The sequence below is a fragment of the Lepus europaeus genome, chromosome 22, assembly GCF_033115175.1.
Source record: "Lepus europaeus isolate LE1 chromosome 22, mLepTim1.pri, whole genome shotgun sequence".
NCBI lineage: Eukaryota > Metazoa > Chordata > Mammalia > Lagomorpha > Leporidae > Lepus > Lepus europaeus.
In genome coordinates this window covers 36,865,874-36,887,971 of record NC_084848.1, presented here as the reverse complement: position 1 = coordinate 36,887,971, position 22,098 = coordinate 36,865,874, and the positions used below count along the sequence as shown (strand labels likewise).

At 49.6% G+C, this 22,098-nt stretch overlaps 1 protein-coding gene across 1 annotated transcript; it reads left to right on the top strand.

The window, feature by feature from the left end:
* Window positions 1-6,216: 6,216 nt before the first annotated feature.
* DHRS7 (dehydrogenase/reductase 7) lies at window positions 6,217-21,456 on the top strand. The gene is made up of 7 exons (XM_062181658.1): window positions 6,217-6,397; window positions 11,521-11,673; window positions 13,549-13,655; window positions 14,234-14,473; window positions 17,253-17,375; window positions 18,049-18,264; window positions 19,116-21,456. The coding sequence occupies exons 1-7, from the start codon at window positions 6,265-6,267 to the stop codon at window positions 19,161-19,163; spliced, it is 1,020 nt and encodes a 339-aa protein (XP_062037642.1). The 5' UTR covers window positions 6,217-6,264; the 3' UTR covers window positions 19,164-21,456.
* Window positions 21,457-22,098: the final 642 nt, after the last annotated feature.

Sequence of the window (22,098 nt, the reverse complement as noted above, 5' to 3'; positions counted from 1 at the left end):
TACCATCACAAGTGCACTCTGAAGGGACCAAGGGAAGGGCTGTCTTAGAGAACGTTTCAGGGGCCGGCATTGTGGCAGAGCATGTAAATCCACCGCCTGCGATGCTGGCATCCCTTATGGGCTCTGCTTCCTGTTCTGGCTTCTCCACTTCTGATCCAGCTCCCTACTAGTGCACCTAGGAAAAGTGGTGGAGGACAGCCCAGGTCTTTGGGCCCTTGCACCCACATTGGAGACATGGAAGAAGCTCCTGGCTCCTGGCTTCTTCATTGTTTGCCTGCCATCTCCTTTTGTTTCTGGTTTACTTTGCATGCTGCCCTCATTCTCTCCTGTTTCCATGTGGTCAGCAAGTTGGACTGCACACTTCCCAAACTGCTCCCAGACTACGTTGTCCCCAAAGCAAGAGAGAATATTCCCCGAGAGCATGATCAGGTGAGGCTGCCGGAGTACAGCGAGGGCAGGGGACCTCGGCCAGATGGTACGGAACGCAGGCTCACCTGCTTCAGCTCCGGGAAGGCGCACCTTGCCCCATGGCCATCAGAGGGGGACCAGACATCTGCAAACAGAGAAGGGGGCAAGACACTGGTCTGAGTCAGCATTTTCAACACACCAGGAAGTGTACGTTGTGGGCAGGAAGGGCCCTCCGGCTGCCCCGTTTCTACATCCTGGGCACACACCTAACCCTTGCTATAATAGCCCTGGCAGCTAGCTGCTTTGCAGGGAGGCAGCAACTGCAGGGAACTCTGCCTTCCCATAGCCTCCTTTGCAGGTCACAAGTCAATAAAGCTTGCCTCTGAGCCACACCCACTTGAGGCTGCTTATTTGGCGACACACTTATATCCAGTTGCAAAAGAGGCCAACCCAGATGGGACGGTCCCAAGCCCAGGAGCAAGGTGCCTGGGAATCGGGAGTGAAGCAACAGGCAGTGGCAGCCCGTCCAGGGCTGGCTCATCCTGCCCTGTCAGCGCTGAGGTTTCCCTCGGGCCTGGCAGTCCTGAATCGCCGACTCAGCGGCCCAAGCAGTGAAGTGGCCACCTGCAGCCTTTAGGGTCAGCACCTCCAGGACTCGAGGAGTACGCGACCTGGGATGTGTCTGAGAATTGCTGGAAATGTCTGCCAGGACAGAGGAAGAGTCGGGGGCGAGAGGACAGGCTTGTCTGGGGGAGCAGAGCAAGCTTACCCTGAGGGCTTCCGACTTCTCACTCTAAAATAATGGCAGGCCTGCGCCACAGCTCACTTGGCTAATCCTCCACCTGCGGCGCCCGCACCCTGGGTTCTAGTCCCGGTTGCTCCTCTTCCAGTCCAGCTCTCTGCTGTGGCCCGGGAAAGCAGTGGAGGATGGCCCAAATCCTTGGGCCCTGCACCCACATGGGAGACCAGGAGGAAGCATCTGGCTCCTGGCTTCAGATGGGCACAGTGCCAGCCGTGGCAGCCACTGGGGGAGTGAACCAACAAAAGGAAGACCTTTCTGTCTCTCTCTCTCTCATTGTCTATAACTCTCTCTCTGTCTCTCTCTCTCACTGTCTAACTCTGCCTGTCAAAAAAATAATAATAATAATGGCAGACCCACAGGAAGTTGCCAAGACTGTGTGAGGGAGGCCTGTGTAGCCTTCACTCAGCTTCTCCACTGGGGCCGTTTTATGTAACTTTAGAACATGACAGAACCAGGAGATTGGTGTGTGTGTGTGTGTGTGTGAAGTCTGTGAATTGTATCACGTGTAGGTTTTAGTTACCATGTTCTCTGACTAAATCATTTACCTAGACATATAAAGGAGGGGCTGGCGCTGTGGGGTAGTGGGTACAAGCCACTGCCTGCATTGCCGGCAGCCCATATGGGCTCCGGTTCGAGTCCCGGCTGCTCTAGTTCTGATCCAGCTCTCTGCTATGACCTGGGAAAGCAGTAGAAGATGGCCCAAGTCCTTGGGCCCCTGTACCCGCGAGGGAGACCTGGAAGAAGCTCCTGGCTCCTGGCTTCGGATAGGCGCAGCTCCAGCCGTTTGAGGCCATTTGGGGAGTGAACCAGGGGATGGAAGAACTCTTTCTCTCTCTGCCTCTCCTTCTCTCTCTGTGTAACTCTGCCTTTCAAATAAATAAATGCAGCTTAAAAAAAAAGACATATAAAGGGAAATTTGAAATAAGAAGTCTAATGAGAGAGAGAGAGAACTATGTAATGAACTGTTGGTGTGTAAGACACGCAAGAAAATGTGGAAATGATTCATCTAGAAAACAGTGCCCATGCATGTGGGAGCTGTACGTGGTGCACCGTGCAGTGCAGCGAGAAGTTCCTACAGACAGGGAGCTTGCTTACGTGAAGGGTCTTCAAAAAGTTACTTGCAAATACATGTTATATATAAAAAAAAGATGCAACTTTTTTTTTTGCATTATAATGGACTTAGCTTTCAAACCCAGTGTTCCGTGAACATGGTGAACTCACTGTATGTAAACTCTCGACTCTTCTAGTAGATCTTGTTTGCCTGCAGGATAGCCAAACACCAAACATTAACCCGATGGCGTGTGCATGGGCTGTCTGGGGGAGCTCGGGCTCAGCTGGGATGCGGCCAGGGTGCTCTTTGCACCACAGCTGAACTGCAGGGCTGCTGTGGGCTTTGTGGGTTCATCTTGACCTGTCTCCCAGACCTTAGCACTCTGGCCTCCTGCTCTACGACAACAGAGTGCAGCCAACAAGTGTCCAAAAGCATCGGAATGCTGTGATAACATCCCCAGTGACAAACCCCGACCTCCCAGGTCCAGGTTTCTTACCACGGTTAATAGGTTGTTTGGGACACTGGCCTCCCGTACTGGAGTGCCTGGGTTTGAGTCCAGGCTCTGTTTCTGATCCAGCTTCCTGCTAATGCACACTTTGGGAGGCCGCATGTGATGGCTCAAGTCCTTGGGTCCCTGCCCGTCATGTGGGAGACCTGGGCTGAGTTGTGGACTCTGGGTTTGCACCTGGCCCGACCCTAGTCGTTGCAGGCATTTGGTGAGTAAACCATTGGTGGCAGATCTCTGTCTCTGCCCAAAAATAAAGTGAAAAATTGAAAATCCATGAAACTTGTTGTTGTTGAAGACTATGATGACACTTCAAATGATAAAATAAAAGCAAGACTGGAAAAATAAAACAACATTGGAGAAGTCAATGCTGCTTTCACTTCCATTACAGGGAATGGCTTCGTTTTTGTTTTTTATATTTATTTATTTAAAACTCAGAGTTACAAGACGGGGAGAGACAGAAAGAGATCTTCCATCTGCTGATTCACTCCCAGATGCCTGCAACAGCCAAGGCTGGGCCAGGCCAAAGCCAGAACCAGGAGCTTCATCCAGGTCTCCCCATGGGTTGCAGGGCCCCAAGCACTTGGGCCATCTTCTGCTGCTTTCCCCAGGCCATTAGCAGGGAGCTGGATCAGAAGTGGAGTCGGGACTCCAAGTGGTGCCCAAATGGGATGCATGCATTACAGGCAATGGCCTTACCCACTGTGCCACAATGCCAGCCCCAAGGAATGGGTTTGGTCCCAGAGCCTACAAGGTGTTCCAGGGATGAGGGTGGAAGTTCTGTTACCTCATACCTGGAGCTCTCTCCATTTGACTACTGGTTGTTCTTCTCCACTTCCTAGGTTCTATGCACTCTAACTGGGTCCCTGTGAGACTTCTGGATTGAAAGCCCTCCTTTTTTATTTTTAAAATTTTATTTATTTATTTAAGCAGGAGCGATGGGGAGAGATAGACAGACAGATAAGACAGAGATATTCCATCTGCTGGTTCGGTGTCCAGATACATATGAGGGACTGGGCTGAAGCTGGAAGCTGGGAACTCAGTCCAGGTCTCCCATGTGAGTGGCAGGTCCCCACACTTATTTACATAAGCCTGCACTGCTGTCTCCCAGGTTTCACCTTAGCAGGCAGGAAGCTAAAGTCAGGAGCTGGAGCTGGAGTCAGACCCGAGTCCACCATCAGTGTGGGACAGAGATGTTCAAATAGGTGATTTAACTGCCAGGTCAGAGCCCCACCCCTCTCTCACTTTTAAATGATCGAAAATAAAAAAGCGACTATCTTGATGCCTCTTTAACACATGTAAGTATTTAGAAGGAACCAAACGTTTTAAAGCTAATTTCTTGTGGACATGGAAGAATAGTATCAATATTTTGTGTATGAGAGTCTGCAAGACCTTGCTGCTTTAGTTACACTGTGATTTCATCACGCTGTTTACGTGAGGCTGAGTCATGTGTGGGTACGGGGGGGGGGGGGGGGGGGTTAGCACCAAGTTAGCCTCTGTTGCCAGCTGAGAGATGTGTGTTGTCGGATCGCCGAGCGAGGCGCTGCTAGGGCGTATGGCGTCGGCCTGTCCTCTCCAACTGTGGGAAGACCTCTGTCCCCACGGAGGGACCATTGCACTGGACTGTGGGGTCTTGGGTGATGTGAAAGTATTTCAAAAAGTTCATGGAAAGTGCAAGTAAAAGATAAGTTTATTTTGGTGCCAAACTATTTTGAAACCCATGACTGCTTTTCTCCCAAGACGCATTTCCCGGGAACTTTCTGAAGTCTCCTGATGGCCACGCTATTTCTTCACTGGCCTCCTGCCACGCCGCTGAGGCTTGAGGGCACGGGCAGTCTGTGCGCACTGCCTGTGGGTGTGGCGGAGAGGGGCTACAGGCAGGGGCAGGCCTTCCTGATCTGCTGGTGACTGACTTTTCCTGTACAGGAAGTCATGTGGCATACTAACATAGCTTATGTTTAAAACGGCTTTATTTTTATTATCTTTGAAGATTTATTTATTTGTTTGAAAGGCAGAGTTACAGAGACAGAGGGCGAGAGAGCTTCTACCCACCGATTCACTCTGCAAATGGCCACAACACCTAGGACTACGCCAGCCTGAAGCCAGGAAACTGGAACTTCTTCCGGATCTCCGGGGGGGGGGGGGGGGGTTGGCAGGGGCCCAAGTACTTGGGCCACCCTCTGCTGCTTTCCTAGGTGCATTAGCAGGCAGCTGGTCCAGAAGTGGAGCCCCCGGGACTCGAACTGACACTCATATGGGATGCTGGTGTCCCTGGTGGTACCTTAACCCACTGAGCCCCGACACCGGGCGGGGTCTGAATCCATTAAAAAATTTTTGTTGGAACTTTATGTTCAAATGGCTAAAATTCTGTCCATTTAGGAAGGCCAGGTTCCCCTGCTCTGCCTGTTAGTCCATGGCTGTGGCTCCTCTGGGAAGTCCGTGTGCAGCTCAGCCTTCGGTTTGCTTTGAACACCTACCCTTTAAAGTACCCGAGGAACAACAACAGTCAGAACAGGAAGCGTGGGCACAATTACTGTGTGTGTGTGTGTGGGGGGGGCACTGTGCCCCTCACTGGCCGCTCTCATTTCACCCTCTTGCCAAGTCTGTGGGTGCAGATAAGGGGCCCACCTACTCAGGGTCACCATTGGCAGGTGCCCAGCCTGTGCCCCTAGCTCTAGAGTTCAGTGACAAGCTGCATGGCCTTGACCAGCAGCCCCCAAGTGTCATTTGCAACATGCTCTCCACATTTCCGTTGCGTCCAGCTCAGCTCAGCGACTGGGTTAATCCCACGAACATTCCAGAAACTGGCCTTGAGAATGCCGGCGGCAGTTACAAAGCAACGTGACTCCCACCAGCCCGCCCGCAGCCAGGCCCTCTCTCTGCTCCCTCCCAAAGCCCCCCTGCTAATTTGAGATCTGAGAGAAGCCCTTTGTGAGACTACAGACGGGATCTCTTAGGGTAAGCCTGGCTGCTTGCTGCGCTCCGGCGACCTGGCTGCCGGGCGGGCGGCGACACCCCGGGCCCAGCTTCGGCGACATCACCGGCAGACACCACAGAACTGCAGGGACCTTCACACCGGTCTCGCAAAGGCGGCGCTACAGGCCTTGCTTTCGACACAGAACGACCTGGAATCACGCGTGTGCTTCATCACGCACGCTTTCCAGGTATCACCAAAACCTCTGTGCACCCAAATGAAAGGTTTCATTTCGCTTTTCCTTGAACTTTTTTTTTTTTTTTAATCCCCTCATATCCGCCTCAAAATAACTGGCCCAGCACGTTCCTGACCCTCGGGCTCCGCGGCGCCCACGCCTCCCATTCCCGGGCTTCCTCAGGCGCGCGGGCAGGGGACACCCGGGCGGCCGCCCCCGCGCCGTGCGCCCAGGGCGGGTGCGCGCGGGGCCGCCCCTCCGTCCCGCCCGCGCTCGGGGCGGGGCCGGCGGCACCAGGGCCTCCCGGGGCCGCGGCGTCTCCTTCCGCTGCCGCCAGCTCCGAGCCGCGATGAGCTGGGAGCTGCTGCTGGCGCTGCTGGCGCTGTGCGCGCCCCTGCTGCTCGTGGTGCAGCTCGTGCGCTTCCTGCGGGCCGACGGCGACCTGACGCTGCTGTGGGCCGAGTGGCAGGGCCGACGCCCGGGTGAGCAGGAGCCGCCGTGGGATGCCCGGGGCGCGCGTCCAGATCCCCGGGGCGGCGAGGCTTGCGCCTTCCCCCGGGCCCTACGGGGGCGGAGGGAGGCGGCCCGGGCCCCGGAGGCGACTGTGCCCCTTGGTCCTCTGGCCCGGGGCGAACTTGCCGTCCAGCCTCGGAGAGCTCAGCAGGGGTGCCCCGCATCCTGGTGAGGTCCCCCGGGGGTCCGATGCAGGGTCGGCTTTGGGAAAGGCGAGCGCGCCCCTGGAGGACCCCACTTGCAAAGACCCGGCTCTGTCCGAGTCCACCCTGTCGCTACAAAGAACTGGAGTGGCGTGTGGCCTTCCGCGAGGTCGTCGTGGGCGGGCGCGGGGCGTTTTCTGGCCGTGCCACTTGGGTGTTGCTGCACGTCGGTTGCGCGCGTGCTTTGTGTGTGTGTGTGTGTGAACGCAGGCTGCGTGCTGCGGGCTCGGTTGAAAATACTCAGAGCGTGTGTGCGGGATCCGTGCACCTGTCGCCGACCGCTGGATTTTCTCTGTCCAAAGCAGAGGTCCCACATGCGCTGCAATTCTGTTCATCTAGACCTTGGCCCTGTTCACAGGAGGCCTGCGGAGTCTGCCCCGTGCTTCTGTGTTCACTTGGACTTGGAGAATAAAATCAGATTAATCTGCATTTTACTGTACTTACTTTTCTAAAAAGTCATTCTCCCCATCAAATGCTGAAAACAGGTTGACAATACCTGAGTGAATCTCCGGCAGCTGGTAAAAGTTATTTTCTCATATCAAGCACAAGTTAAAAGGGTCACATTGTAACTGCTGGATGTCAACTAAAAGTGTTGAAATAAGGTACTGCCACTTAAAATAATTTTTAAGAAATTCACTTCATTATTGTACATTTACTGCAAAACAACAGTTTTGAAGATTTTTAGTTTAGCCACATTTTTATAAAATATTTAATTAGCATCTATAATTTGATATATTAGTGTTCATCTAAGTAAATGAGTTATAAGTTATTCAGCAAACATGATTATAAAGTTAAATGATTATAAAGTTAAATGATGAGGCTGCCGTTATGGCGTAGCGGTTTAAGCTGCTGTCTGCAACACCGGCATCCCTTAAGGGCGCTGGTTCAGGCCCCCACGGCACCACTTCCGATTCAGCTCCTTGTTAATGCCCTGGGAAAAGCAGTGGAAGACGGCCCAACTGTTTTGGGCTTCTGCCACCCATGTGGGGGACCTGGATAAAGCTTCTGGCCCTGGCTATTGCTGCCAACTGTAGAGTGAGGTGGAAGATCTCTGTCTCTCCCTCTTTCTCTCTCCCAAGATAGATAAATCTTTTTTTAAAGAAGGTTCCATGATGTTCAGAGAAATTCAGTGCCCTGACCTACGCCAGGCTTTGGATCCTTCTAGATCGTCCAGTGTAATGTTAGAACTTATTCTGAAACCTGCATTGATTAGAGTCAGCTTTACAGAATTCCTGTTATGTAAGAATCTTCAGAAAGTTCATGGAAAGTCTACATTATGAAAAAAGCTGTGTGTGGACTTCAAAAGTAGTTGTACTGAAACAGACATTATCTTTTAATTGTTTTTCTATAACTTGTTTTTGAAACCCGCGTGTAAGCATAGTGCATTATACAATATATCTGTGGAATTAATATGTGATGGGTGAGACTTAGGCAAAACGACAGCTAAAATGACTCCCTGGTGGTGAGTGGGGAAGTGATAAAGACACAGAGATTAAAGGTGGAAATGGACCCTGACTCCCCAAACAGCTCAGGCTAGAAAGATGGGCCGACTCGATCAACGTTAAAAACAAAAGAACAGGACAAATTCCTCTCGTCTCCTCGGTGGGTTTCTGTGTGTCGCTTACAGAGATGGACAGCTTGTCCATGTAGTACAACATGAAACAGGATAAAAAGCCAAGCCCGCTCTGACCCTTGTCCCTGGCACCCGACCGTGCCTCTCTGCCAATGGCTCCCATCTCGTTCCCCTTTTAGAGAAATTCTCTGCATTTCCAAGTATGTTTCTCACGTGATGAAACCGCAGGGTGACTAATTTTAGATATTGCATCTGGGTCCAGGAAAATCCTGGGCGGAGTCCTGAGTAGGAAGAGGCTCAGCGAGAACACCTGTGAGGAGCAGCCAGCTTTGGGCCGACAGTCACCTGGCTGTGAGTCACCTGTGAGGTGGCTGCCGGGAACCAGGAGGCGAGCCTGGGCTGCCTCTGGTGGCTGAAGCAGCAGCGGCAGACGGTAGAAGCCTCCCGCGCACCTGATTGTGGGTGCTGGGGCTGCGGCGGTGACCTGCCACATTGCAGGCACAAGGGGAGTGACAGTGGTGGCAGGGCTGCCAGGCTGGAGCCGGAGTCCAGGGCTGCAAGACGAAGTTCGAGGAGACCAGATGCTGGGGGGGTGTGGGGGAAGGTGTCGCCTCGGATACGCTGGACTCTTCTAACGGGGCACAGAAGGGAGTCGACTAGAGCTTGCCCAGCCGGCCCCGAGACAGAATTCCCCCCTGGGCTGGGGTTCGCATCAGAAGTTTCTTCCGAGTTCTGAGGATCTCTTTCAGAGGCTGTGTGCTAGGTTCGGCGGAACTGGCAAACAGAACTGTGAGTGCGTTCAGGTAACCCCAAGCCTGGGGGCTCTCAGTAATAGTTTTTTTTTTTTTTTTTTTTGACAGGCAGAGTGGACAGTGAGAGAGACAGAGAGAAAGGTCTTCCTTTTTGCCGTTGGTTCACCCTCCAATGGCTGCCACGGTTGGTGCGCTGATCCGAAGGCAGGAACCAGGCGCTTCTCCTGGTCTCCCATGGGGTGCAGGGCCCAAGCACTTGGGCCATCCTCCACTGCACTCCTGGGCCACAGCAGAGAGCTGGCCTGGAAGAGGGGCAACCGGGACAGAATCTGGCACCCCGATCGGGACTAGAACCCGGAATGCCGGCGCCGCAAGGCGGAGGATTAGCCTGTTGAGCCACAGCGCCGGCCCTCAGTAATAGTTCTTTATCGGCTAAAAACTGAAGCCATCTTGGTAAATTCCAAGCTGGTCAGTGAATAATTCCAGAACCAAGTGCACTTATCCTGGAATCTGGGTATTGTGCGCTTCTGGAGCGATGAGCAGCCGGTGAACGAATACATGATAGAACATGCATCCTGGGATTCCCGCGTGTGGTCCTGCGGGAAGCTTGCTCACTCGTGTCTTCCCACGGACTCGCGGGTCAGGACAGGAGAGCCTGTAGCCCGGATCACATCGTGTTTCCGTCTGCGGTTTAGAGGTTCGCAGAAACCTTTTGTCCTGAGGCGAGCTGTGCTTTCTCGCATGTCCGAAAGACAGTTGGGTCTTAAACCATGGATCGTGTTCAAATGTGTGCTCCCCAGGATAGGGGGCAGGGGGGCCTCACATCTCAGCTCAGCAGGGACTCACATCTCTGCCGTCCTTCCAGTCTTCCTGTCTATGCTAGCACCGACGTCTTGGGCGAGGAACAAGGCAGCCTTGATGGGAGTGACAGTCTCCTGGGGCTGTTCAGTGAGCCTCAGTTTCCCTTTCTGTATTAGCTGAGTTAACATAATACCGAGAGCCTTCTGAGGGCTTTTAGAAAAACACGAAGCCATTAGAAGTAGCAGCCACACACGTGACCGGCTGAACGTGCTGTTGTGCTGCCTGGAGCGATCTTAGCAATAATGGCATTTGGCATGCGCTGAGCACGGAGGCTGTGCCGGATCCTACGCTCAGTGCTTTCCGTTTGTAACTGATTACTCTTAACACCCCTGTGAGGGCCGTGTTACTGTTCACCTGCTCCCAGTTGTAGAAAGTTGCTTTTTTAAAAAGATTTATTTATTTATTTGAAACGCAGAGTTACACAGAGAGAGGAGAGGCAGAGAGAGAGAGGGGGGGGGGTCTTCCATCCACTGGCTCACACCCCAATTGGCCACAACGGCCAGAGCCGTGCTGATCTGAAACCAGGAGCCAGAAGCTTCTTCAGGGTCTCCCACGCAGGTGCAGGGGTGCAAGGACTTGGGCCATCTTCTACTGCTTTCCCAGGCCACAGCAGAGAGCTGGATGGGACTTGGAGCAGCCGGGACTTGAACTGGCAGGATGGTGGCACTGCAGGTGGTGGCTCTACCTGCTACTCCACAGCACACACCCTCCCCGCCCTCTGTTGTAGAAAGTTAAAAGCACTCAATTCTCATACACACAGCGGGGCTTTTTTTTTTTTTTTTTTTTTAAGATTTTATGTATTTATTTGAGAGGGAGGGAGAGACAGGTTTTCCATCCACTGGGTTCATGCCCTAAATGGCTGCAATGGCCAGAGCTGAGCCAGTCCAAAACCAGGAGCTTCTTCTGGGTCTCCTACATGGTTGCGGAAGCCCAAACACTTGGCCCATCTTCTACTGCTTTCCCAGGCCATCAGCAGGGAGCTGGATCAGAAGAGGAGCAGCCGGGACATGAACCGGCACCCACATGGGATGCCAGCGCCACTGGCAGAGGCTCAGTCCACTACACCACAGGAGCATTTGCCATCTGTGATGGAGGTGGCATTTGAACCAAGCAGGCTGCAGAGCTAGCACTGTCCCCGAAACAGGACTCAGAATTGGCTAGGGGCTGGTGTTGTAGCACGCTAGGTTGAACCACCACCCATGATGCCGGAATCCTATATGAGCGCAGGTTTGAGTCCCTGACGCTCCACTTCTGATCCGGTTCCTGCTAATGTGCCTGGGAAAGCAGCAAAGGGTGCCCCAAGTGCTTGGGTCCCTGCCAACCACGTGGGAGCCTCAGATGAAGCTCCTGGCTTTTGCCTCCTGGCTCTGGCCATTGTGGTCATCTGGGGAGTGAACCAGTGGATGGAAGATCTTTCTGTCTCCCCTTCTCTCTGTCTGTACTGCTACCTCTCAAATAAATACATAGCTTTAAAAAAAAAACCCACTTTGTCGATAACTGGTACTAATATGATTCATATCCATGCTTAAAAAATAGGCAGGAGATGTTTTCTTTGGGTAGTTAAAGTTTTGAGCTCCATGCATCATTACATCCTCTTCGTATTTCATGGTACCGTTTAAAGCTTTTGGGGGCTAATCTTTGGTTTCTGAGTGTAAGCCACACTTACTTAATTCTGTCCTCCGTCTCTGCCCCTCCCCGTGTAGAATGGGAGCTGACCGACATGGTGGTGTGGGTGACTGGAGCCTCCAGTGGCATCGGCGAGGAGCTGGCTTACCAGTTGTCCAAACTAGGAGTTTCCCTCGTGCTGTCGGCCAGGAGGGTGCACGAACTAGAAAGGGTGAAAAGAAGATGCCTCGGTAAGTTCACTCATCGCCAGCAGCAGCTTCGGGTCCAAATGCAGACCTGGTTTTGGGAATTTCAGAGGGAGGGTGGGATTCCGCATGGCCGGACCCCCCAGCCGCAGACACTCCCAAGAGCTGTGTGCCAGATTCTCTTCCGTTTGTCATCGATACATTTTTCCTTTCTGCCACCGGTTCTCTCCGATGCTGGTGGAGTTTTATTGAACTCGAGTTAGGAAGGATTCTTCCTCGCTTTGCTAAAATGTCAGGTTTTAACCTGTTAAGTAGCAGGTTCTCAATCCTGTGACTATTTCAATGATATGATAGGTATTTCAAAGTTACCCTGAGTGGTAGGTTTATTGCTCAGTGTCTTTTTAGGGTGTCCCATCGATAGGATGATGGGACATAACTGATCAGTCATCTGGGGTCGTATGGGATTTTTGTTATTATAGATGGAAATTTTGCTATTTAGAACAGGAGTGGAATTAGATTTAAAAGTGCAACTTGAGACAGTGTCTTCCCTATTGATGATAAAGAGCAGCAGTGTTCATGTTTTTGTTTGTTTGAACTTTGGTGTAGTTACTGAAAGCAGCCTCAATTAATAATTATTCTCTCGGGACATTAATATTAAACCGGGATCATTTTGAATTTTCCAGAAGACCGTTCATTTCTTTGGTTCTCTCTCTACCTGTCATTCTTTTAAAAAAATCTTTTTTGACTTCACTACTTGAGCTGACCACCAGGAAGGAGAGTTACTTGCACGTACAACTGCAAAGCCTCTTGTCTTTTTGCACGGGGCGTCTTCCACACTGCTGTAACTCGCAGTATCCGCCCTGGCGAGGGTGATGAGCCGTGTCAGTGTTTCTTAGCCCCTGTGCAGGAGTTGTTTTCCTTTTAACTCTCAGATCATCGATGCATACTTTTTCTTTCTTTTTATAGAGCTCGTGGTGCACAGTTTGCTCTTTTGCGCCTCAAGCCTTCCTGTTTCTCTTTCTCGCCTTGCTTTGGTTTCCTGTTGGCATTACTTGTTGCGTTTCAAGATTAGGGTCCAGGAAAGCTAGCTTCAGTCGTCCTGTTCTGTTTGGTGGAACAGAAGAAGAACGGCCAATCCCAGCTCAACCTGTTGTTTCTTGGTGTAGGAGGTTTTGGGATTCTGTCCATTGCCTTGGTTGCCTCCTGGAATCTTTCGTTTCTGGAGAGAAGCATCTTCCATCTGACTTCAGGGCTCTGAGTTTCTTCATTGATTTTTAAGCTTGAATTGCTGTCTTTTCATATGTGTAAGAGAGTGACCACGTAGCCTACCACGAAACAAATGTGTTTCTGTACTTCTAAAGAGATCGCTCTACAATTTTTGCTTCTTATTCAGCTTATAATATCAGCTTGATTTTTAAAAATCTACTCTTAATTATTTTCAATGTCTTTATTTCTATAAGGTGAACATGTATTTCATATTTATAGACATAGGAGCCTAGTGACACTTCCCACCATACTCTCCCTCTTCCTTCCTCTCTTATATTTTCTTTCAATTTTTACAGTGACTTACTTGGTTTACTTTATAATCATAAACTTAACCCTCCACTAAATAAAGCATTCAACAAGTAGTAAGTAGAGAAACCACGGTTCCTCACGAGTGTAGACAAGGGCTTCAGCTTGATCTCTGACCGTCGGTTCTGGTTGGACTGGGTGTGTGTTCAAGTTGAAGTGTGCCAATCCACTTCCCGTGCGGCCAGCCAGCGTTCTGTCTGCCAGTCCTCTTCCCCATCCAGCTACTTTCCCAGGCAGGCCCTCCCCGGGATGAGTTCACCGCCCACGCCTGTTGTAGGGTGGGGAGCGGCTAGCAACTGGGTTGAATTCTGGCATGACTCCCACTAAGTGTTCAGTGTCTTTCTTTAGAGAATGGCAATTTAAAAGGAAAAGATATACTCGTTCTGCCCTTCGACCTGATGGACAGAAGTGCCCACAAGGCGGCCACCAAAGCCGTTGTGCAGGAGTTTGGTAAAGTAAGTAGCGTTTTATGTCCATAGAGCCTAATGCTGTGGCTTTGTCTTGATTGGAAGTGAGGGCACAAGAGACTGACATCTGGGGAGCTGTGTTGCAGAATATTTTTAGGCAAATGGGGTGCATGCAGTGAGCTCGGGTCTAGGAGTTGGGCCTTTTAATCTCTGATTTAGGTTAATTAGTATGGGGGGGTGGTCTTTAAAACAGTTTGTGAAATGTGCCTATCATGGAAAAATGAGGCATGGATTTCAACCAAAATAAATTTACCTTTTAATTCTGTTTCCCATGAACTTTTCAAAACACCCTTGTAACAAGTACTGATTCCTTCGTGTAGAACAGACGAAGCTAAAAATTCTCTGCTGCATTCGTTTTTAGTTCCACTTACAACGTTCCATAAGAAGTCACCTAAAACGGCACTTTCATTCGTCAGTGAGTCAGGTTCTTATTCTACCTGTTCAGTGCTGAGCTCTAGAATAGACCACTGCTCCGAGTTACTGGTGTAAGCAGCCACCCCCCGGAATTTCTCGGTGCCTCCGTAGTGCGTTCCCAAAGCGTGCCGTTTCTGATTCTGTTTACCCAGATCGACATCCTGGTGAACAACGGCGGGAGGTCCCAGCGTTCTTTGTGTGTAGACACCAGCCTGGACGTCTTCAAGGAGCTCATGGATCTGAACTACCTGGGGACCGTGTCCTTGACAAAGTGTGTCCTGCCGCACATGATCGAGAGGAAGCAAGGGAAGATTGTTACGGTGAACAGCGTGGCCGGGATCACCTCCGTGCCCCTCTCCAGTGGCTACTGTGCCAGCAAACACGCACTGCGGGTAAGGCTGCCGACTCCACTCTGCTGGGACCGACCTAAGTATGCGGATGGGAGATACGGCCATCATGGTGTGAGGTCACGGGATGGGGCAGAAAGACCCCAGAATGCCTTTGGAAGTAGATGCTCCCAAAGGCGTGAGGCATACTTGCCCCTGACTTACTCAGCCATGTGCACTGAGCACCCGCACGGTGCCGTGTGCTGCAGGAGATGCTGGGAAAGTGATGACGATGAGGTGTGGAAGTGCACGGTGTAGTCAGCTTGGCACCCTGCACCTTGTCTCTTCCCATCATGGCTGCGGGGTCTGTCCCTGCTTTCTTCTACACATTATTTAGGTTGTATTTTTTTTTAAAGATTTATTTATTTATTTGAAAGAGTTACACAGAGAAAGAAGGAGAGGGAGAGAGAGAGAGAGAGTGCAGGGGCCCAAGCACTTGGGCCATCTTCTACTGCTTTCCCAGGCCATAGCAGAGAGCTGGATCGTAAGTGGAGCAGCCAGGACTCGAACCGGCGCCCATGTGGGATGCCAGCACTACAGACGGCGGCTTTACCCTCTACGCCACAGTGCTGGCCCCTCGGATGTATTTCCTTCTGCCCTTTTCTGTGCCTTTTTCCTCTCGTACTTGGGCTCTGACTTGGAATTATATACACGTGTCAGAAATAGCAGCCCTGTTGGGAAACATCATGTCTCTCTTCTGGTTTTACTGGGAGAAGAAAGTCTCATCGAGACAGGGGCGAGGAGAAAAGCTTGAGCATAACTTAGGAGGTTTAAATATTAGAAATGAGTGAATTTTTCCTGTCAGCTTAAGAGCAGATGTGGGGAAGCCATAGGGCAACGGAAGAGAGGCAGCCGAGGAGAGACGGCATTGTTAATTAATGCCCTTGGAGGCCCGTGTAAGTGGGCCGTCTCCGTGTTGGCACGACCACCTGCAGTTGCTGCGTAGTCATGGCTTCATGCGAACGGAAGGCGGGCAGGTGCGGGCAGCAGCCGCCAGGATGCCGTCAGGAGGCACAGCTGAGCCGCCTGGCTCCCCCGCCCCCCCCATGACTCATTGTTCCGTTACTGGGTTTAGAGGACACGGCAGGCAAGACGCCAGCTGTGCGCAGTAGCTGAACACTAAAACCAGGAGGGTCTGTGTGGGGGCCACATTTCCTTCTCAGATTCCCAGCCAGCTCCAGAGTGAACCCGGTTATCTTGGAGAAGTGTATACGCCACCGTAGATGTTCTTCCAAACAAGGAGAGCTTTGAGTGCCTGGCTAGATGTCCTCCCTCTTCTGCTATGCTAGACAGCAGCAAAAGGTCAGCGGTGTGGGACTTCTGCATTCAGTTACCAAGCTTCGCTTTGCCTTTGTGTGTGTGTGTGTGTGTGATCCATCTCTGAGTCAGGCCCCGTTCAGCCCCTGACAGCGTGAGCCCCCACAGCCCCTGTGTGTGAGGGGTCACGTTTGAGGGCTGATAGCTGTTGAATGTTGGATCAGATGCAGACACGTCGAGGGTTAGCTCTTTAGCTTTACAGTTGTTAGCCCAGCCCTAGGTCATCTCTGTCTGTTCCATACTGGTTTAGAAATGGCTTCAAGGGGCCAGTATTGTGTTGTACTAGGCTAATAAGCCTCCCCCTGCTGCGCCAGCATCCCATATGGGCGCCAGTTTGTGTCCCGGCTGCTCCACTTCCGATCCAGCTCTCGGCCTGGGAAAGCAGTGGAGGATGGCCCAAGGCCCTGGGCCCCTGCACCCGCGTGGGAGACCTGGAAGAAGCTCCTGGCTCCTGGCTTTTGGGTTGGCCCAGCTCTGGCTGTTATGGCCATTAGGGAGTGAACCATTGGATGGAAGACTTCTCTGTCTCTCCCTCTCTTCTGTCTGTAACTCTACCTCTCCAATAAATCAAATAAAATCTTTAAAAAAAGGAAATGGCTTAAGTCTGGAGGGTGTTGCTTGACTTATAAAAGTCATTGAGTAGCCAGTCATCCTGCATTCACTAGCCACTTGTCCTGTTAGCGTCCCCAAAAGATAAATGTTTGCTGAAACAAATTCATTTTGTTAATATACCAACATAACTTGAAAAAGTTTTGTTATGTCTCTGGGAAGTACTAACTGCTCCTTCCTGTCCCAAATGATGGCACTTTAGACCACTTTGGGGAATAAAGCGAAGCCCGGTGTCAGTATTCTCTGGAGAATCTGCACCCCGTTTGGAGTGGGGTGATGAAGACCAGGACGGGGAGGATGCCCCAGAACCTTCAGGGGTGGTTTTTATCTGCCCATCGCTTGCCTACCGTGAAGTCACTGACGGTGGGGCAGGCATTGGCCCAACAGCGACAGTGCTTGTGTCCCATATCACAGTACCTGGGTTTGATTCCCAGCTCTGGCTTTTAACTCCATCTTCCAGGTAATGCAAAACCTGGGAGGGTTCCTGGCGTCCACGTGGGAGACCTGCATTGGAGTTCTTAGCTCCCAGGTCTGGCCTCAGTCCAGCCCCAGCCATTGAGGGCAGTGGGGGAGATAACCACGAATGGGAGCTTGCTCTGTCTCTGCCCCCACCCTGTTCCTCCCTACCTTCCCCTCCAAATAAAAAAAAAAATCATTGATGGCAGGAGCCACCATTCCTCATGGGGTGAACAATTTGCACCTGGGAAGAGCTGAGCCTGTTCTACACTGAATACCTAAGCAGCTTGCATAATCACACTACCTGTCTTTTACTCAGGCATTTCAGAGCGTATTTTGATAACTCACGAGATATATGTCTAATTCATTTTTCTTTTTTCTTTTTTTTGGCATGTCCTATAAGGGTTTTTTAAATGCTCTCCGAACTGAACTTGTTGACTACCCAGGTATAATAGTTTCTAACATTTACCCAGGACCCGTTCAGTCAAATATTGTGAAGAATGCCCTAACTGAGGAACTGACCAAGGTAAAAATGTATATTGGAGAATAATTTGTTTTACTCGCTATATATTGGTGTTCTGTATGCCAGGTGTGTGTGTGTGTGTGTATGTTTGAACCCCTTTTGAATTACAAAACTTACCTTACGGCATGATGACATTGGTTACGTTGAGCTGATAATGCCTTGGCGTCAGATTTTGATAAGGCTCACGAAGTTGCCAAGGTCCCCTTATGAGTGGTCCTCTCTTAGGTGTCCCCTCTTGGGTGACCACTCTCACATGTCCAATGGAACAGATTTTTTTCCTTCTCTACCAGGAATCTCCTTTTGTCTTCTTTCTCCATGTCATTCCCATGGACCCCATGCTTCATGGGATTTCATTTGCTAAATGCATGTTTTAATAATTTGATAATGAAATTATCCTTCAATGCATTCAGATGATGGGTTTAAAAACCATGAACCTTCATCTCTGGCCTCTACAGTCTTAGCCTACACAGTCTTAGTGTGTGGTGTCAGGGTTTTACAAAATATCAGCGAGGTCTGTAAAGGCCTGGTGGCACGTGCAGGGACTGCAGGGTCTAGGAGAAGGCCCCACGAAGGAAGTCAGACACCCGAGCGGCCGATTCACCCTGTCCTGCTTAGCGGCTCTGTGAGGCAGTGTGGGTAAATACTCAGCAGTCGTTTGCTTTCTGCATTTTCTTAGACCATAGAAAATGAGGGAGACCAGTCCTACAAGATGCCAACCAGCCGTTGTGTGCGGCTGATGTTGATCAGCATGGCCAACGACCTGAAAGAAGTGTGGATTGCGGATCAGCCATTTTTGTTCATGGCATATTTGTGGCAGTATGCACCGACCTGGGCCTGGTGGATAACCAGCAAGTTAGGGAAGAAAAGGATTGAGAACTTTAAGAGTGGTGTGGTAAGAACAATTTATGTTTCTTAATAATATGCATCAGCCTTGTAGAAAAGTACACAGTTCTGCAGGGCTGAAGAATGTTTTCTTGCTAACCCTCTACCAACTCATGCTAGAAATGAAAAAGATATCAGCAGGATTCTGTCTGCATGCAAAGCTATTGGTTTTCTGTAAACTGTGATTAACCTTGGCAAAGCAAGTTTTCTTATAGTTAAGAAAATGCCAATGTAGGTTATCCAAGCTAATTGTACTTGTTTTTAATCATTGAATTTACATCTGTCTTGTAGATTAGGAACAATATATCTGGAAATTTGCTTTAGGGACAATAAACCTAGAACTTTGTATGAATGTTATTACTTTCATGGGTGAAGAATAGTAACTATCCTAAATTTTGTGCGATCATCATTATTCTTCATGGGAAATCTTGGAAGTGGCGAGCTTGTCTTCGCAAATGCAGCATCACACCTCAGGGGTTATCGGGCTGCCTTGTTTTTATCTTTAAACAGAATACTAAAGGCTCACAGGGCATTGCAGGCATCTCGACTTGTATTCATTAGGGCACGTCCTTGTAGGTGGGATGGTGAGTTCAGCATTTCCAAAAGGACCCGAGCAGATGCTGACTAGTGAACTTTATACCAACTGGAGGCGATAACCATGCTAGGCCCGTTAGAGGTGCCTGCCTTAGAGGTGCCTAGAATTCGGGCTCTGATATGTTCGTTAGAATTGAATCATCTCCCAGGTTTTGTAAGGATTCTTAGCGGAGGTTCGTGGTGATACAGCCCCTAAGGACAGGACTTGGCGAGAACTCGGGTCAGCAGGAGTAGGGACTGACTCGTGACACTGTTGCTCTTTTACAGGACGCGGATTCTGCTTATTTTAGCTCCTCGAAGAAAAAAGCCAACTGAAAGGAGCGCTTGGATTTTTCGAGGTTCTGGAGGGAAAAGTGGAAAACATACAAACAGCAGCCATCTTCTTAGGCACTGAAGACTCATGTGTGATTTTATGTTTTGATACCACTTTCAACATAGAATGAGTAATAAATAAAAGACTGCCAGGAATCTAGGGAAATGGGTGTTGGCATGGTACATTTGCGGATAAAAGAGCATTTTTAAAGTACTTGAGCAGGTGTGCTTCAAAATGTACGTTCATCGAAATCCAACCAATGAATTACAGTAATCTGTTTGCTGCATGTCTTTGTGCTTCTTTAACAACACGTTCGGGAATTTGTGAACAGTGAACGTCACCGCTCCTAGCGCTGGCAGGGTTGGCGTCAGCGTCTGCTGCCGAGACAAAGCCTTGTAGCTGTGTCCTCCAGAGGGGAGTAGCACTGGCCTCACATGGGGAACGGGAGCCGGGCAGGGACAGCACGGACCCAGGCATCTCCTGAAGACGACCTTGCTGCATCGTCTTAGAACCGTGTTGAAGGAAGCCGTGGGCATCCCGTGGGGGGGTGCAAGTTCCGCATGCTCCAGGTCCGATCCGGTTCCCTGCTCACGTGTCTGGGAAAACAGTGGAGGATGGCCCAAGTGCTTGGGCTCCTGCAGCCACGTGGGACACCTAGAGGAAGCTGCTGGCTTCCAACTGGCCCCGCTCTAGCCATTGAAGGCATGTGGGGAATGAGCCAGCAGATAGAGGATCTCTCTCTCTCTCTGTCTCTCCCTCTCTCTCTCTGTGACTCTGCTTTCAAATAAATCTTTAAAAAAAAAAAAAAAAAGGCACCCGAAGAAACAAGACAACATGATCAAATCTAAGAGGGGACAGAGAAACAAGGTCCCACAAAGGACCCAGTTAGTTGAGTTACTCAAACACAGGTTATTAAATTACATTTACTGTATTTAAAGATACAAAACACAACACTGCAAGTTTCAGCTGAGAATTAGAAAGTATACAGAAGAATCAACTGACAAGTTTCCAGCTGAAAAATACATTAATCAACTAAAAATTCAGTGACTCAGTTTGATACATACTACACAGAGGTAAAGTAAGAATTTGTGAACTAGATGTTCAGCCAGAAATAAGAATCTGACTTAGCCCACTCTGCCACACCAGCCTCTCAGATGCCTTAATCTGTCCAATATTAAATCTAAAAAAATTTAGGGATGGGTGTTTGGTGTAGCAGTTAACATGCTCCTGGCGATGCCTGCCTCTCCTGTTGGAGTACCCAATTTCAAAATCAAGAATTGTAAAAAAAACATGTCAGTCCATAGTGGATTTACATTTGCTGTCTGTTGGCTAGCTGCAATAGAAATCCATTTATGGAGACTAACATTCAAACTGCATATGTCTTTATTCACCGTTAACATTAGGCTATATTTCTTGGGGTCCCAAACCTGTGTGTGGCCAATTGCATGAGTACCCTCTCCCTTACCTTGGAAAGCCCTCGCTTGTCGTTTTAATTCCTCTTACTCAGCACTAAGATTGTCGAGAGTGTTACTTACGTTTTTAGACTCTCAGTCATCTTTTACTGAGTTGGCCTGTGTTCCCTGAAGGCAGGCAACACAAACCTTGAGCTCAGTTCTCGAAGTTTCATCCTGCCATGGATCTTAGTGACAGAATTCTTTGCTGCTTCTTGGTTTTCGGATTCCTTTAAGTAGATTTTAAAATATCACTCTGCCTAGTTTTTCTAGTTCTCCACAGATGGTTGGTGTGAGTTACCTATATACTATGAAAAGCTGGAAGTAGAAAAGTTAGTTTTATAGATAACTCAGTAAGGCCAGTTTTTAATAATCAGATGGATATCAGATAAGGTTCAATGAAGGAACGGAGTTCCATGAAACACATATGAGTGTATCTGAACATATCCAGTTACTGATGATATAAGGCACCTTTTCAAAAAATTCATGGAGGAGCTGGTGCTATGGCTTAGTAGGTTAGGCTTCTGCATCCCATACAGGCACTGGTTCAAGTCTCAGCTGCTCCTCTTTCCATCCAGCTCTCTGCTGATATCCTGGGAAAGCAGTGGAAGATGGCCCAGGTGCCGAGGCCCATGTACCCATGTGGGAAACCTGGAAGAAGCTTCTGGCTCCCGGCTGTGGATCAGTCCTGCTCCCATCATTGCGGCCATTTGGGGAGTGAACCAGCAGATGGGAAGACCTTTCTGTATTTCTCCCTCTCTCTCTAGCTCTGCCTCTCAAATAAGTTGGTAAATCTTTTTAAAAAAATTCGTGCTAGCTGTGTATTATAAAAAAAAAAAACTATTCATGATCTCAAGACTTTTTTTATGACAATAAAGTAATTTTTTTAATTCCATTTTCTGTAAGACTTTCCCCACATATTTGGGAGCAGATGAGATGGTGAAAATAAAATGAGGACCTGGCTCCCATTGTTGAGAAATTCCAAAATGTAGAGGTCAGATGGGAGAGGAAAAGCAGCAAAGCTGATTAAGAGGAGCTAGGAAAACCAGAAGAGCACAGTGTGTTATCAGAAAAGCTCCAAACCAAACACAAAAGATGGCTGGCGTGAGGTTGAATATACAAATGCTATTCAGAAGAAAAGTAAGCGGAGGCAATTAAGTGACCAGCTGGTTTGACAAATGAAGATTGGTAGTGGTTCAATACAAACACTTTTTATTTGGGGGAACAGTAGAGATGGAATGCAGCCTGCAAGGTGACTGAAAGAGGACAGTGGACCTTGAATCCAGTGTGTGAGGAGTGCAAGGTTAAGCGACAGCATGGCTTGGGATTAGTAGAAAGAAGAAAATCTTCAAACAACTTGAAACTCCTGTCATTTGGGGAAAAGTCCAATAAGATATCATGTGATAGTCACTAAACCAATTACCTATTGTAAATCAATCAAGAAGTTTTCCTACATGACAAAAAAGATATAAAATTGTTAGTAAAT

Bases quoted from the DNA above. Each gene is read 5' to 3' on its own strand.
- DHRS7 (XM_062181658.1), top strand. From the start codon at position 6,265: ATGAGCTGGGAGCTGCTGCTGGCGCTGCTGGCGCTGTGCGCGCCCCTG. The intron at 11,674-13,548 runs GTAAGTTCACTC...GTCTTTCTTTAG, and splicing joins GGTGAAAAGAAGATGCCTCG to AGAATGGCAATTTAAAAGGA. The intron at 14,474-17,252 runs GTAAGGCTGCCG...ATGTCCTATAAG, and splicing joins CCAGCAAACACGCACTGCGG to GGTTTTTTAAATGCTCTCCG.